The sequence below is a fragment of the Mauremys mutica genome, chromosome 1 (assembly GCF_020497125.1).
Source record: "Mauremys mutica isolate MM-2020 ecotype Southern chromosome 1, ASM2049712v1, whole genome shotgun sequence".
NCBI classification, from domain to species: Eukaryota; Metazoa; Chordata; order Testudines; family Geoemydidae; genus Mauremys; species Mauremys mutica.
In genome coordinates, this window is record NC_059072.1 from 104,207,318 (window position 1) to 104,225,148 (window position 17,831).

General features: G+C 45.6%; 1 protein-coding gene and 1 long non-coding RNA gene across 4 annotated transcripts in view; one reads left to right on the forward strand and one right to left on the reverse strand.

Annotated features, from left to right (window-relative positions):
- Positions 1-4,690: 4,690 nt before the first annotated feature.
- On the forward strand, positions 4,691-16,369 carry LOC123350461. Its single transcript, XR_006573763.1, has 2 exons — positions 4,691-5,203; positions 15,698-16,369. It is a non-coding gene; the product is annotated as an uncharacterized LOC123350461 (long non-coding RNA).
- LOC123350429 (cystine/glutamate transporter-like) overlaps positions 12,595-17,831 on the reverse strand; it is a 32,858-nt gene continuing 27,621 nt past the window's right edge. For all 3 annotated transcript variants that reach the window (XM_044989045.1, XM_044989028.1, XM_044989036.1), the window contains 2 exons: positions 15,696-15,870; positions 12,595-14,240 (listed from right to left, as the gene is read on the reverse strand). In XM_044989045.1, coding sequence (XP_044844980.1) covers positions 15,716-15,870 — 155 coding nt within the window. In that variant the 3' untranslated portion in view covers positions 12,595-14,240; positions 15,696-15,715. The remainder of the gene's footprint in view (positions 14,241-15,695; positions 15,871-17,831) is intronic.

A 17,831-nucleotide genomic window follows, 5' to 3' on the forward strand; every position in this document is an offset into this window, starting at 1 on the left:
CTCTGCAGCTTGAGGTCTTCAAACCACAGGTTAGGGGTTTGTTATTGAAGTGGATGGGTGAGATTCTGTGGCCTGCATTGTGCAGGAGGTCAGACTAGATGATCATAATGGTCCCTTCTGACCTTAAAGTCTATGAGTCTATGTTGGTTCAAACAAAACAACTCTATCATATTACCCTCCTGCCCGTCTTTAGGATGGGCCAGCCTTTTCCTTGTTATCTATCTGGAATGTGCTCATGCTGGAGTGTTCTGGTACCATCCTGGCATGTGTTTACATCACTTGTGCCCAGTACCTTTAGGTATGTGTGTTTTTGCAGCATCAGCCCTCTTCATGCCAGATTCTGTGAGCAGGGCCTGCCTCTTGCTCACAGCTTAACTTTGCTTTATGTTAGCAAAGTCTTGACCATTACTTTAGTTCAGGCCTTAAGTTTCATACCAGGCCTCTGATACAAGGACTTATGTTCCAGGACCTTATCTTACAACAACCGGATTCATAAAATATTTTTTAGAATTTGTTCTGTTGGCTTGCTTTTAGTCTCTTTTTCTTCCTGTTGTCATAATCTGTATCTAAAAGGTGTCATGTAGGGTATCAGATACAAACAGGTAACACCCCGGTCCAAACAATCATTGTATGATGTATGTATGTTTGTGTCCAAGGAGTTACGGGCTAGAAGTAGGTGCTTAAAATGTGTTTGGCAAGAAATGTATAAGCCCAGTCTGCCCTAGGCAAAGGAATGCATATTTCCTTGTCTGATCTGCCTGGTCATCAGGCACAGACCATGAAGGCACATCTACATGCAAGATGAACAAAGCCATCAGGACAGCAAGTGGAGAAAGATGACCACAATCTCCACAGGGTGTGGAAACTGCCCTGTCTCCACCCTCCAACCCACAAGGCTTCTTGCCTCTTGAAGCACAGTCAGTGAAATATAGGAAGAAATAAGGAGAGAGGAAAAAAGCCATTCAGGGATCCTTTTACCTGAAGATTCAAAGAAAATGAGCACTTTGGACTCCATACAGGATCCTGGCCAGAAAGGCTGCTCAGCGATTGCTGGAAAAGAGAGTCACTGAGAAACACAACTTTTCAGAACAACAGACTCCAGCAGAGGTGAAAGTAAGCCAGTACGGGCCGGTATGGTGTACAGGTAAAAAGTGGCCGCCGGTACCGGCCCGTACAGCTGACTTTAAAGTGCTGCCGTGGCAAAGGACCCTGCTTAAGTGCTGCCACTTCAACATCATTAAAGAATCCTGTGGCACCTTATAGACTAACAGACGTTTTGCAGCATGAGCTTTCGTGGGTGAATACCCACTTCTTCGGATGCAAAAGTGGAAATTTCCAGGGGCAGGTGTGTATATATAAGCAAGCAAGAAGCAAGCTAGAGATAACGAGGTTAGATCAATCAGGGAGGATGAGGTCCTGTTCCAGCAGCTGAGGTGTGAAAACCAAGGGAGGAGAAACTGGTTCTGTAATTGGCAAGCCATTCACAGTCTTTGTTTAGTCCTGAGCTGATGGTGTTAAATTTGCAGATGAACTGGAGCTCAGCAGTTTCTCTTTGAAGTCTGGTCCTAAAGTTTTTTTGCTGTAGGATGGCCACCTTAAAATCTGCTATTGTGTGGCCAGGGAGGTTGAAGTGTTCTCCTACAGGTTTTTGTATATTGCCATTCCTAATGTCTGATTTGTGTCCATTTATCCTTTTCCTTAGAGACTGTCCAGTTTGGCCGATGTACATAGCAGAGGGGCATTGCTGGCATATGATGGCATATATATGCCATCATATCTACACCAGCAACACCATCACAGGACCTAACCAGATCAGCCACACCATCACCGGTTCATTCACCTGCACGTCCACCGATGTAATATATGCCATCATATGCCAGCAATGCCCCTCTGCTATGTACATCGGCCAAACTGGACAGTCTCTGGGGACAGCTGTTCTGGGGGCAGCTGAACCTTTAAATTGTGTCCCCACACTATCAGCAGGTCTGGGTCATCTGAGAACAAGTGAACCTTATTATTTCTCTGAATTGTCAAGAAGATGCACACAATACTGGGAAAATTCAGCACGGGGAGTGTGTTGCAGTCACGTTCTGGTTGTAACCAAGGCTGGTGGCAGCCAGAATGGGGCTGTAAGACAGGCTGCTGGGGTCAGAGCTGCTGAACCAGCGCTGTCTAGCACACAGACACATAGGGTGTGATCTGCTTGCCTGAAGGCTGGTGGTGAGCAGCCCAGGTTGGAAGCTAAAACAGCAAGGCATTGTGAGGCACCCAAGGTTACAGAGCAGGCAGTGATCACAGTAATCTTCATGCCAGATTCTGTGAGCAGGGCCTGCCTCTTGCTCACAGCTTAACTTTGCTTTATGTTAGCAAAGTCTTGACCATTACTTTAGTTCAGGCCTTAAGTTTCATACCAGGCCTCTGATACAAGGACTTATGTTCCAGGACCTTATCTTACAACAACTGGATTCATAAAATATTTTTTAGAATTTGTTCTGTTGGCTTTCTTTTAGTCTCTTTTTCTTCCTGTTGTCATAATCTGTATCTAAAAAGTGTCATGTAGGGTATCAGATACAAACAGGTAACACCCCGGTCCAAACAATCATTATATGATGTATGTATGTTTATGTCCAAGGAGTTACGGGCTAGAAGTAGGTGCTTAAAATGTGTTTGGCAAGAAATGTATAAGCCCAGTCTGCCCTAGGCAAAGGAATGCATATTTCCTTGTTTGACCTGCCTGGTCATCAGGCACAGACCATGAAGGCACATCTACATGCAAGATGAACAAAGCCATCAGGACAGCAAGTGGAGAAAGATGACCACAATCTCCACAGGGTGTGGAAACTGCCCTGTCTCCACCCTCCAACCCACAAGGCTTCTTGCCTCTTGAAGCACAGTCAGTGAAATATAGGAAGTGGTCTAGATTTCACACACTCCCCAACCACCACCACCTACCCCAAACTGAACTCTGTGACAGTATTTCAGTTCCCACACTCATTCCATTGTTGGTTTCTCTGCTAAAACTGGCAAAAAGGAGACCAACTCTCATGGAAATGTTTGTGATCTGGGCACTGTATGCTAAAATCTGCATTGAAACCACCAATTGATTTTATAGGCTGTAGAAAGGCCATCAGATGGTATTGATTTGGTGATAGTACAGGCCTGGGTTGTGTTCACGGCAGCAACTTAGTAAAGGAGAAAGAATCGGCAGATTGTCATTGAGTTGTCTTCTACCACTAGGGTGACCAGACAGCAGATGTGAAAAATCAGGACAAGGGGTAGGGGGTAATAGGACCCTATATAAGAAAAAGACTCAAAAATTGGGACTGTTCCTATAAAATCGGGACATCTGGTCACCCTATCTACCACCACCAAATTTTATGATAAATGCTGACCCCTATGAGTTGCCTGGGCACATATAGCTCATTCTAGGAGAATAGTATCAGAGGGGTAGCCGTGTTAGTCTGGTTCTGTAAAAGCAGCAAAGAATCCTGTGGCACCTTATAGACTAACAGACGTTTTGCAGCATGAGCTTTCGTGGGTGAATTCTAGGAGAATGTCTCCCCCTCTCGTGACTGAGCTATATAAAAGGTCAATGAGTCTTCTTCAGCTTGAGGACTTCAGGTTAGTAGAGATCCATGCTTTTAGTGGTAAAAGTCCCAAGTACAAACCCCACCAACAGTTCAGTTATACATACCCACTCAGATACAAATAGGTTTTTCGCAATTAAGTTTGACTGAATTGACCGAAATAAAATTTGTTGTAACTAAGCTGTTCAGACCAAACCAGTAACCACTGAGGTTTATTCAACCCTAGTCTGACTTTCTGGGAATGCTAGTTTGTGTTATGAATGCATCTTGTGGGCACAGTCTGAAAAAGCCAATATAAGGATCAAGTAAACTAGTTTTACAAGGCATGTCAGTGTACAGACTTTTCTAGTTCATCTCCATCTAACCTTTTCCAGTAACTCATGACCTTTCCCATAGCACTGCTCAATCACTTCCTTGATTTCCCAAACTCTAGCTTTTTATTTAATCCATGAGCTATGAAGTGTCAGATGCTGCAATGTTATTGTAGGTGAGTTGGTCCCAGGATATGAGAGAGACATGGTGGATGAGGTAATATCTTTTATTGGACCAACTTCTGTTGGTGAGAGAGAGAAGCTTTCGAGCCACACAGAGCTCTTCTTCAGGTGACAGGTCTGGGAAATGTACTCAGAGTGCCACAGCTAAATACAAGATAGAACAGATTGTTTAGCATAAGTAGTTAACACACGTTTCAAGGGACAATTCAAGGTGAAGTGGCCAGTTAACACCCCTCCAGTCATAGAGAGGAAAAGTGGGGGAAGAAGCAACTGGGAATTGGAGGAGATTGTTGTAATAAGCTATAAATCCAGTGTCCTTATTAAAACCGTGATTTTTAGTGTCTAGCAAAGTTATGAATTTAAGCTCCCGGGCTCATGTTTTGAAAGTGTTGTGCAGGCTGCCTTTGTGGCTGAGGACGGATTGGTCAGACAGAGTGGTCACATTTAGTGCCCTGGATGAGGTACATCACACGTGTAGGACCAATAGATCTTGAAAGGTGCGTTGTGGGGGTGTTGATCATTGTAGCAGTGGAGATATGTTTGTAGATTTTGCATCAGTTGTTCGGGCAGGGTCTGGTGCTGCTTTGAGTTGGTGTGTCCTGGTCTGTGGGGAAACCTGTGAGGAAGAGCTCTGTGTAAGCTTGAAAGCTTCTCTCTCACCAACAGAATTTGGTCCAATAAAAGATAGAAACACAAAGCTGGTGAGGTAATAAGATGCTGAAGCCTCATTTTCAAAAAGTGAAGCTACTGGCAAAAGATTCTCCTGAACTGAGACCAAGAGCAACCGTTAGGTGCCAGGTCTCAATTCTAGCAATTCTGACTCGATGGAAAATTTCTTTCATTCCTTGCCAGGAACAGCCCAACTCACTCTCTAAAACAAGCAAGTGACCACAAATTGAAATCACTGAGCTCATCCAATACTGGTGTTTATTTTCTGTTGAACATTAAGTGATTTGATGCTTTTAATCAAAACAGAAGCCTCCATCCTGCCATAAGATCGATGGTGGTAGACCTTTGCACCCATGGATTTCTAGTGTCAAAAGTGCACAGAGACTGCAACTGTTTTAAAGTTTCCAGTGTATAAAACAGCTACTTGAACTATTTTCTTTTGTAATGCAGCAGGTAAGGACTGATAACCTGCTTCATATGTTGTAGGAGAATTTCTGGAGCACTATCAGACTGTTAGCCATTGAATTGAAATGGGGTTTTCCTTTATTTAGCAACTAATTTATCATCGGTAAATGATGTTCCGTAAGAAGAAACTTGACCTAAACACACAAGATGTGCCTATTTCACACACTCGTTCATTTTTCCCTATAATGGAGAAAAGGTTTTATTTCATCCACTTACGGATTCCTCTGTATGGGGGAGGTGGAGCTGCTCTGTAGTAGTTTAGGAGTGTTGACCTGGTTATTGGGATAGTTACTGTATGAATGTTGGTTTAGTTTAATAGCAGGCTGTTGGAAAAACAGGCAGGAAGCAGAGCAATGGCTCAAAAGCCACCATCTGCCAACACTTACAGGACAATACAAGAGTCATTCACTCTGAAGTTCTACCTCTGCCCCCATCCTGAGCTCAGCAGACCTTCTTCGTCAAGGAGGAGTCCAAATCTGTGAACACAGGAGAAGACCTGACTGGTTTTAAAAGGAGACTCCCTCCATGGAGAGAGAGTTAATGGGAACCAGATTCAGACTGACACCCAAATGTCAGAGGTTAAGGGTGACTGGGAAAGTGAGGCCTGCGTAGGGTCCCTACCAAAGGATGGCAGGACTCTAAGTAAAATAGACATGCAGATAGACCTTTTGTTGTTTTAAAATCCTCTCTGATGTCATGCTGTCTTCATACTGTAATACTTTGCTTTAAGAAAGCTGCCTGGTCACAAGCTCCTGAAGGGAAGACCCACAGGTACTGACCTCAGTCCGACCCCAGTCAATACGCAGGGTGCTGTAGCCCAGGGTATATTCTAAGAATGGTAGAATCACACAATTCCACTCCAGGAGAGAGAAAGGTGTGAGGCCTGATACCGAAGGGATGCACTCAGAGACCGGATGGGTCAGAGGTGCAGCTAACCCTGCAACTGAGGGTACGTCTACACTACGGGATTATTCCAATTTTACATAAACCGGTTTAGTAAAACAGATTGTATAAAATCGAGTGCACGCGGCCACACTAAGCACATTAATTCGGTGGTGTGCGTCCACAGTCCGAGGCTAGCATCGATTTCTGGACCGTTGCACTGTGGGTAGCTATTCCGTAGCTATCCCATAGTTCCCGCAGTCTCCCCTGCCCCTTGGAATTCTGGGTTGAGATCCCAGTGCCTGATGGGGCAAAAATCATTGTCGCGGGTGGTTCTGGGTAAATGTCGTCAGTCACTCCTTCCTCTGGGAAAGCAATGGCAGACAACCATTTCGCGCCCTTTTTCCCTGGATTGCCCTGGCAGACGCCATTAGCATGGCAACCATGGAGCCTGTTTTGCCTTTTGTCACTGTCACCGTATGTGTACTAGATGCTGCTGACAGAGGCGATTCAGCAGCGCTACACAGCAGCATTCATTTGCTTTTGCATGATAGCAGAGATGGTTATCAGCCGTTCTGTACCATCTACCATACCATTGTAAATTGGCAATGAGATGACGGTTACCAGTCCTTCTGTGCTGTACCATCTGCTGCTGTCATAGGTGCCCCTGGCTGAGATCGGCCGGGGGCGCAAAAGACAAAAATGGGAATGACTCCCCGAGTCAATCCCTCCTTTATGGTATCTAAAAATAGAATCAGTCCTGCCTAGAATATGGGGCAAGTGTACAAGAGAACCAGTGTATCAGAGAACCAGAGAGCACAGCCGCTCCGTGTCAGATCCCGCAGAAATGATGAGCTGCATGCCATTCACAGGGGGTGCCCCTGCAACAACCCCACCTGTTGCTTCCCTCCTCCCCCAGCCTTCCTGGGCTACCATTGCAGTGTCCCCCCATTTGTGTGATGAAGTAATAAAGAATGCAGGAATAAGAAACAGTGACTTGTTAGTGAGATAAAATGAGGGGAAGGCAGCCTCCAGCTGCTATGATAGTCCAGATAGGACATTAAGCAGTGTGGGGGAGAGGAGCCCAGCATCCCGCTGCTATGATAGTCCAGGCAGTACAGAATCTGTTCTTTACACATGAAGGGTGGGGGCTGATGGAGCTCAGCCCCCTGTTGCTATGATGAAGACGGTTACCAGCCGTTCTGTACCATCTACTGGGAATGACCGGGAGGCCAGCCAGGAGCACTCATGGGCTGATGATGAGGACGTATACCAGTCCTTCTGTACTATACCATCTGCCACAAGGCTGATGATGACGATGGATATCAGTCATATTGTACCATCAGCCACCAAGGAGGGGGGGGGGCGAGGATGCTACAGTTCACTGCCACAGCATCGCGTCTACCAGCAGCATTCAGTACAGATAGGGTGACATTTAAAAGAGTCAAGAGACGATTTTTTTCTCTTTTCCTTCTGAGGGTGGGGGAGGGGGGTAAATTGACGAGCTATGCCCTGAACCACCGCGGACAATGTGTTTGACCCTACAGGCATTGGGAGCTCAGCCAAGAATGCAAATGCTTTTTGGAGACTGCAGGAACTGTGGGATAGCTTGAATCCTCAGTCCCCCCTCCCTCCCTTCATGAGCGTCCATTTGATTCTTTGGCTTTCTGTTACGCTTGTCACGCAGGAGTGTGCTGAGTCCCTGCTATGGCCTCTGTCTGGAGATTTTTTTAAAATGCTTTGGAATTTCGTCTTCTGTAATGGAGCTCTGATAGAACAGATTTGTCTGCCCATACAGCGATCATATCCGTACGGTCCATGCTGGAGCTCTTTTTGGATTTGCGACTGCATCGCCACCCGTGCAGATCAGAGCTCCACGCTGGGCAAGCAGGAAATGATATTCAAAAGTTCGCGGGGCTTTTCCTGTCTACCTGGCCAGTGCATCCGAGTTCTGATTGCTGTCCAGACCGGTCAGTGGTGCATTGTGGGATACCGCCCGGAGGCCAATACCGTCGATTTGCGGCCACACTAACCCTAATCCAATATGGTAATACCGATATTAGCGCTACTCCTCTCGTTGGGGAGGAGTACAGAAACTGGTTTAAAGAGCCCTTTATATCAATATAAAGGGCCTCTTAGTGTGGACAGGTGTGGCGTTAAATTGGTTTAATGCTCCTAAAACCGGTTTAAATGCATAGTGTAGACCAGGCCTGAGACAGTCTGTTCTAAGCCTGGTCTACACTAGGCGTTTAAATCGGTTTTACGCTCCTAAAACCGATTTAATGCCACAACCGTCCACACTAGGAGGCACCTTATATCGATTTTAATGGCTCTTTAAATCGGTTTATGTACTCCTCCCCGACGAGAGGAGTAGCGCTAATATCGGGATTAACATATCGGAATAGGGTTAGTGTGGCCGCAAATCGACGGTATTGGCCTCCGGGAGCTATCCCACAGTGCACCAGTGACCGCTCTGGACAGCATTCTGAACTCGGATGCACTGGCCAGGTAGACAGGAAAAGCCCCGCGAAGTTTTGAAATTCATTTCCTGCTTCCCCAGCGTGGAGAGCTCATCAGCACAGGTGACCACGCACAGCTCATCAGCACAGGTAACAATGCAGTCTCCTGAGAATCGAAAAAGAGCCCCAGCATGGACTGCACGGGAGGTACTGGATCTAATCGCTATATGGGGAGAGGATTCCGTGCTAACAGAACTGCGTTCCAAAAGATGAAATGAAAAAGTATTTGAAAGAATTTCTAAGGCTATGACGGAGAAAGGCCACAGCAGGGACTCAGTGCAGTGCAGAGTGAAAGTTAAGGAGCTCAGGCAAGCCTACCAGAAAACCAAAGAAGCAAACGGAAGGTCTGGGGCAGGTCGAAAAACATGCCGCTTCTATGCTGAGCTGCATGCAATTTTAGGGGGCTGCGCCACAAGTACCCCACCCCTGATCGTGGATTCCGAGGTGGGGGTTGTAATCTCTGCCATGGCTGAGGATTATGCAGATGGGGAAGATGAAGATGAAGAAGAGGAGGAAGACCTAGCAGAGAGCACACAGCACTCCGTGAGCCCCTGCAGCCAGGAGCTTTTTATCACCCTGACGGAATTACCCTCCTCCCAGCCCTCACAAGCAACTATCCCAGACAATGACGCCATGGAAGGGAGCTCTGGTGAGTGTACCTTTGCAAATAGCAAACATTGTTTTTTAAGCAAGCCTTTTTTAATGATTGATTTGCCCTGAGGACTTGGGATGCATTCGCAGACAGTATAGTTACTTAGAAAAGTTTGTTAACATGTCCGGGGATTGAGAGGAAATCCTCCAGGGACATCTCGATGAAGCGCTCCTGTAGGTACTCCAGAAGCCTTTGCAGAAGGTTTCTGGGCAAGGCACCCTTGTTCCGCCCACCATGGTAGGACACTTTACCATGCCATGCATGTAGCAAGTAATCAGGTATCATTGCGTGGCAAAGCATAGCAGCGTATGGTCCCGGTGACTGCTGGCATTCAAGAAGCATCCGCTCTTATCTTGTTGTGTTATCCTCAGCAAAGTGATATCGTTCAGGATAACCTGTTTAAAAATCAGGAATTTAAGTAAGGGGGGGTGGCCATTTTTCTACTGGGTTCGTGGACTGCAGCAGCTTAAAAAAAAACCTTTCCTGCACGTAGCGAAGCGGGGGGAGGGGAGGAGTGAAATGCCGATGATCTTTTTTGTGTTTGGTCACCGGCGATCTTCCCCAAGCTACCAGCCACGCAGTGGGTGGGGGGGTGGGAAGGGTGTTGATTAGCAGGGAGCTAGCGTGGTATTAGCCATGCGTTGGGGGGGAGGGGTAAATCACTACAGAAGCCGAAAGACAGTGGCTTACCATGGCCGCATGCAAGCTGAATTCTGATGCCTGGACCTGTGTCTGTGAGATCTGTAACTCCAGAGCTGCAAGCACTCACTATTAAGATGAAAAATGCGACCTTGTAGGGAAATCACATGTGCTAGGTGAATAGTGCTGTTCACTGTGAAAGAGTATAACCATTGTTCTGTAAAATGTATCTTTCTAAATATTTATCTCCCTCATGCAGCTGCAAATTTTTCAACCATCCCTCCTCCATCCCAAAGGCTAGCACAGATAAGGCGGAGGAAAAAGAAGACGCGAGATGAGATGTTCTCGGATATTATGGAAGTTACACGCAATGAAAGAGCTCATCTGAATGAGTGGAAGGACGTGGTATCAAATTACAGGAAAGAGGCCAGTGAACGTGAGGACAGGAGGGATGAACGTGAGGACAGGAGGGACAACCGAGATGAGAGGTGGCGGCAGGAAGACCGGCAGGAAAATCAGCGGTGGCGGCAGGAAGATCAGCGGTGGCGGGATGCAACTCTGGGGCTGCTGCGTGATAAAACTGACATGCTCCGGCGTCTGGTGGAGCTTCAGGAACGGCAGCAGGATCACAGAGTGCCGCTGCAGCCCCTGTATAACCACCTTCAACCCTCACCATGTTCCACATCCTCCTCACCCAGACGTGTAAGAACGCGTGGGGGGAGGCTCCGTGCACCTGCCCACTCCACCCCCGTGGACAGCCCAACCAGAAGGCTGTCGTTACTGTGAATTTTTTTTAATGGCCTTCTCCATCCCTCCTATCCTCCTCCCAAACCACACCCTTACTTCTCTCCCTCTTTTTATAATGAATTAATAAAGAATTCATGCTTTTTAAATGAGAGTGACTTTATTTGCATAAGTAAGCTGTACTCGAAGGGGGAGGGGGAGTTGATTACAGGGACTGAGTCAATCAAGGGGGTTGGGTGTTCATCAACAAACACAGCAGTCACACTGTACCCTGGCCATTGATGAAGTTCGTTTTCAAAGCTTCTCTGATGCGCACCGCTTCCTGGTGTGCTCTTCTAATCTCCCTGGTGTCTGGCTGCGCGTAATCAGCGGCCAGGTGATTTGCCTCAGCCTCCCACCCCGCCATAAAGGTCTCCCCCTTACTCTCACAGAGATTGTGGAGAATACAGCAAGCAGTAATAACATAGGGGACATTGGTTTGGCTGAGGTCTGAGCGAGTCAGTAATGTCCGCCAGCGCGCCTTTAAACGGCCAAATGCACATTCCACCACCATTCTGCACTTGCTCAGCCTGTAATTGAACAGATCCTGACCACTGTCCAGGCTGCCTGTGTATGGCTTCATGAGCCATGGCATCAAGGGGTAGGCTGGGTCCCCCAGGATAACGACAGGCATTTCAACACCCCCAACTGTTATTTTCTGGTCTGGGAAGTAATTCCCTTGCTGCAGCCGTTTAAACAGAGTAGTGCTTCTGAAGACGCGAGCGTCATGAACCCTCCCTGGCCATCCCATGTGGATGTTTGTGAAACGTCCCTTGTGATCTACCAGTGCTTGCAGCACCATTGAAAAGTACCCCTTCCGGTTTACGTACTGGGTGCCCTGGCGCTGCGGTGCCAAGATAGGGATATGGGTTCCATCTATCGCCCCCCCACAGTTAGGGAATCCCAGTGCAGCAAAACCATCCACTATGGCCTGCACGTTTCCCAGAGTCACAACCTTTCGTAGCAGCAGCTTAGTGATTGCTTTGGCTACTTGCATCACAGCAGCCCCCACAGTAGATTTTCCAACTCCAAATTGATTCCCGACTGACCGGTAGCTGTCTGGCGTTGCAAGCTTCCACAGGGCTATCGCCACTCGCTTCTCTACTGTGAGGGCTGCTCTCATCTTGGTATTATGGCGTTTCAGGGCAGGGGCAAGCAAGTCACAAAGTTCCATGAAAGTGCCCTTCCGCATGCGAAAGTTTCGCAGCCACTGGGAATCGTCCCACACCTGCAACACAATGCGGTCCCACCAGTCAGTGCTTGTTTCCCGGGCCCAAAATCGGCGTTCAATGGATAGAATCTGCCCCATTACCATCAGGATCTCCAAAGCGCAGGGGCCTGCGGTTTGAGAGAATTCTGTGTCTACGTCCTCATCGCCGTCATCGCCGCGCTGCCCTATCCGCCTCCTCCTCGCCTCGGTTTGAAGGTCATGGTTCACCATAGACTGCACGAGAGTGCGCGAGGTGTTTAAAACATTCACGATTGCGGTATTGAGCTGAGCAGGGTCCATGCTTGCTGTGCTATGGCGTCTGCACAGTTCACCAAGCAAAAAAGGCGCGAAACGGTTGTCTGCTGCTCAGGGAGGGAGGGGTGAGGCTGTACCCAGAACCACCCGCGACAATGATTTTTGCCCCATCAAAAATCGGGGGAGGCTGCGGGAACTATGGGATAGCTACGGGATAGCTACCCACAGTGCAACGCTCCAGAAATCGACGCTAGCCTCGGACCATGGACGCACACCACCGATTTAATGTGTTTAGTGTGGCCGCGCGCACTCGATTTTATACAATCTGTTTTGCAAAAACGGTTTATGTAAATTCGGAATAATCCCGTAGTGTAGACGTACCCCTAGTTCCACTTTAGCGTGAAAACAGACAGACCTCAACAAAGGGAATGACTCTCAATCACATCTGAAAACTTTATTTTAAAAAGTCTTGATAGTACATTGAATAGGGTTTTGACTGATATTACAATTCTGTAAATGCTACTTTGGTTTTGATCTAAATATTTAGAGGCTTAACATGAAGTACTTAAAATCTTCACGTTCTGGCCTTCCCCTCTTCAGAGGGCTAAGATGGACAATTCCTGATATACTGATTCTCATCTTTTAAAATTTGAGTCACACTTTTAAAAGTTGTTGTAAATAACTGATTACTGTGGCATCTGGACAGAATTTTGCAACATCAATATTACACTGTAAACCAAAAATATTAACTTAAGAGAAACTTCGTTCAAATGAGCATTTAGGTCCTGATTCAGCAAAGCATCTGAGCATGTGCTTACAATTAAAGCACATGCTTAAGTGCTTGGCTGAATCAAGACCTTAATATCTTTGCATTCTTACTGCCTTGAAGGATATGTTTATTAAAATCCCTGCTCTCAACTCACCAACAACTTCTGGTTGAGATTCCTTTAAGATGCAGTTATACCCTGAAATGACTATATAAAAATTGCATCTTCTTATTCAGACCTGCTCCCTATGTGAATTCAGGGTCATGGGTTCTGGCTTTAGTGACAAAAAGATTCTAGTATTTACTCCTCTTAGGTGCATTGGCTGTGAAGAACTCTGAGAAAGTGAGGTGTGTTCTAGTTTAACTCATGCATCGTCTACAGGAATTGATAACTAAACCTTTGCAGAGCCAAATTCTACTATACTACTTAATTATACTTGTACAACCCCACTTCTGTGGGGCTGCACAGATATGAGGTCGGAATTTAGCCTGGAGAATCTTTACTACTAATTATGCTTAAGAAGGAGAAAAAAAGTCGACTTTCAGATTTTGGGCAGGGCTGGTACACCAAAAAATGAATAGGTTTTGTTCTTGTAAACCAAGCAAATTTGACTGGGAAATCACTGAGACACAACAAGGCATTTTTTAGTCATTTTTCAAAGTAGAACTGAACTCTAAGTCCCAAAGATCATTTTGTCCAATGGAAGGAGAATGGGAGTTCACTTACCACTCTGCTTCTCTTAAGTAGTTCTCTTATTGATTTTCCCGCTCTCCAATTTTACCTTAAAAGCATTTGACCATCCTCAGCACATCATTTCAGATTTCCATAACCTTCCATCTAAAAGCTGAATTTGTTTTCCATAGCTGTCAATTTAAATGATATTTGGATTGTGAAACAGGCACTCTTCTTCACCTTGTCTTTCCTCAAGGCCTAGGAAGTTAAAAATCATGTGCGTCACTGAGAGATGAACCAACCTACAAAATTTGAATCTTGATTTTGAACACCTCCAAAAGTCAGCTGGTCAGATGTGAAGTTTGGGTTTAGAAAGATAGAAGCGGATGCAAAATCCAGATCATCAAAGCTTGGAGGTGTTTGGATCTAAGTTATTTGTTCTGGACATCTCTAGTTGCACCGCACTCACTGCAAAATTAAGAGTGCCTCCTGGTCTCTTAGCAGGCCAAAAGGATCAGAAATGGGACTAGTGGCTTTCATTGGACAAGCCAGTTTGTGTCTTCTCCAATAAGATGTGGTCTTCAATAAGTCCTGATTTCCTGTCTGACTACTTCCAGCAGTACCTGAAGTTTTAATGTAAGATAATCTGTCACAAGAAAAAAAAGGAGAGAGGAATGCTTAATTTGTTTTTTGAACTATGTTAAAACTGGTATTTGGGTCGAGTATTTTGTGTGGAGAAACAATTTATTTCAACACAATTGAAACTGTCTAATACAGCCCATTCTTTGCAAAAGGTATCTCTGCTACCCTTCCTTCTGTGTCGTCTTAGACATTCACAATGGTTGTTGACAGAATAGAACTCAGGGGCAATTTACTAATGCACCAAGTCTAAAGAAGTAAGGGTGCAGGATAAAACACAGATATGATCAATGCTTTATCTGAGAGACAAACATTGTATTAAAGTATCAGAGAGGTAGCCATGTTAGTCTGGATCTGTAAAAGCAGCAAAGAGTCCTGTGGCACCTTATAGACTAACAGAAGTTTTGGAGCATGAGCTTTCGTGGGTGAATTGCATCCGACGCAGTGGGTATTCACCCACGAAAGCTCATGCTCCAAAACTTCTGTTAGTCTATAAGGTACCACAGGACTCTTTGCTGCTTTTATTGTATTAAAGGTGGCAGAGCTACCCCTGAAACTTTGTGTTTGATACCACACGGGGAAATCCTCTCAAAATATATCTTACTTGTATTCCAGATCCATTGTCCATACATACTTCTAAGATTTTTCTAAAGACAGGATAAAAATCTTGGTGTTCCATGACCAACATGTATATTTTGCCTGTTTACAAGTATATACTGGGAACTAAAGAAAACAAACACAGTGTTTCCCTTCTCTTCCTATCAATACTTTCCCCAGGCTTTCAGTAGAAATCAGCATGTACAGCATCATTGGGGTCTACTAAATTCGCGGGTGTGAAAATCACAGCACGGACCGTGAAATCTCGTCTCCCCTATGAAATCTAGTCTCTGCCCACCCAGCTGTGAAGGCAGAGCAGAGAGCTGCGGCTGCTGTCCTGGTGCCCAACTCTGAAGGCAGCGCCACCCGCCAGCCACAGCAGAGAAGTGAGGGTGGCAATACCATGACCCCCTAATAGGCTTGCGATCCCCTTTTGGGTCCAGGCCTCTAGTCTGAGAAACACTGCAGAGAAATCACACCATTTTCATGGGTTGGTCATGGCATAAATAGCAAATTTCATGGGTGTGCAACACATCCAAGAAATTTGCTATTTATGCCATGGCCAACCCATGAAAATGGTGTGATTTCTCTGTGATTTAAGTAGACCCCTTATCACAATACATTTTTATTAGAGACGGGGCCAAATTGCAACCCGAGAACCAACTCCCTGAAATTTGGTAACATTCAGATCTGGAGCCAATCACTACAGCTTGGGTCATCCTCTTAATTTTAATTTCTATAGTTCTTTGTATTAAACCCAGACTTAGTATACACAGCCTCTCATAGGTGGTGATTTATGAATCCTGAGTAGAATCTAATACTACATTATGTTTAAGGTTATCCCTTTTATCAAATTTATACTCACAGAATGTGGTACGGCAACAGTCAGGTATTGGCCTGCTGATCACCAAGAAGTAGACTGGAAAACCACTCAAAACCATGGCACAGCCAATGCTGACATACACCGGGTCTGAGTAGAAAGACATTCCCACTGCGAAGAGGCAGATGACGGTGAAGGAGACAGGAATGAAGAGGGGAACCTGAGGAAAAGAGCACAGACCTTTCTAATCATATCTGACCATTGTAATTTGTCTTAATTTGTCCAAACACATTATGTGTTAGCTTGTACCCAAATATTTATCAATAGCTATACTCCTGTGTCCGGAAGACAAGAAACCTAGCCAGTCCAATCTTTCTGTACAGTCTGCCTCCAATGAGTGGGATGCATGATCTCTTTGATATGGTCAAATTTGCCATCTACTACATTACAGTAACACCACCAGCGCATACTCTCACCTCTCTTGATGAGGCATAGTCACTAATGTCTGCTTCTATCTCAGGAGTCGCCATATATAAAATTTAACACCTTATGCAGCCAGGAATTTAGCAGGAGGCAGAAATCAACCATGCCCCAAGCTGCTTTCTGAGTTTATTACGGACTGGTCTTAGCTCTCATCTGTTGATACTGCTGGTGGAAAATCATGAGCATGTGCTACCATGAGTAGCGTGTGCCCTTTCAAATAAATGATTTTCAATGTGCTTATGTAGTGGTGTAATTCATTTTGAGCAGTCTCTAGTTTGCCTCAGGGAAGGCCAAATAAGCTTGAGAGACTGCTTCATGCTAGCAGCACCATACTTCAGTGTACAGTTTAGAGTAGCTACCACTGTAACTTAGCTCTCTGGGAAGCCAAATGACCCCGGGCTGTTTAAAGTTCAGGATAAATTAGCAGACCCTAATAGAACTGCAAAGTGATTTTTTTTGGACTGTGGATCCAGTCTCACCCAGTTTCCATACAATCTAATTGAAAAAATGTGATCCTAATCTCTGGAGAAATCTGACAGTTCACCTAAAATAAAAATCTCCCTTCAAGCTCTTTTAGACTCTAGTCTTTTGTAATCAAAGGTGATCTGCTGTTCATGCCATGACTGCTATAAACTAACAAACAACCCACAGGCTAGTTTGGTTCTCTTTCCTAGTCTGTGTTCCTCAGGGTCAGCACACTTTAGCACACATAGCAGTTAGTTAACTAAGTAATGAAAAAAAGCCAAGTAATCACCTAGGAAGAAATTAAACAACTGGTTGGGAGTTAGTAAAAAAAACTAACTAGCCTCCTGCATCTTCCATATGTTCTGAACCCCTTGTAATGGAGACTATGGTAGCCAAACCAACTCGGGATTCAAATTGCAGTTCAAGGATCTCATTCCCGTGCAACTACCAATAGTACTGCTCCTCTGATCAGGGGGGTGCAAGGGATGAAGCTTCTTGCTTTTGTTAGTTTTCTATTATTTTTAAGCATAAAATATTACAGAAAAAATCAGCAATCATAATAACGATACAAATAAATGGAACAATATCAACCATAAGGATTTTCCTCTATGGCCACTAGAGAGCAGCATCTGTACGTATCACACTTAAACTGGTCTTTCCTCTTTCAGAAAGGCAGTTCCCTCAGGCAGAAGAATAAAGCCCGTCTAAACGGTTATCTCTTCTATTCAATTTGTCTCTTTTCAAACTCTCAGAAGTGGTTTAAAGCCTAAATTTAGACCCAATAGAATGAGGTAAAAAGCTTGGGAGGGGGGAAATCAGTACGTTGCTGATTTCTTTGTTAAATGCTCAAGCTTTATCAAATGATTCTAGTTCAAGAAAATATATTTTAAAAGGTGGTTCTGGGTGAATTTGTGGGTGCAGCCAGCATGCTGGGAAAGTTGAGGGTGTCTTTTAACATGTTCCTTTAGCAAGGACTTGGAGTGGGGTGGCAGGATGGGATGGAAAGAAAATTCTGGTTGGGGGTGCAGGCTCCGGGGTGGGGCCGGAAATGAGGAGTTCAGGGTGCAGGAGGGGGTTCTCAACTGGTGGGTGGGGTGGGGGGTGAAGGCTCCGGCTGGGGATGAGGAGTTTGGGGGGGTAGGAGAGGGCTCCAGGCTGGGACCGAGGGGTTCGGAGGTCGGGGGGGGGGATCAGGACTGGGGCAGGGTTTGGGGGCATGGGGGTGTGCAGGCT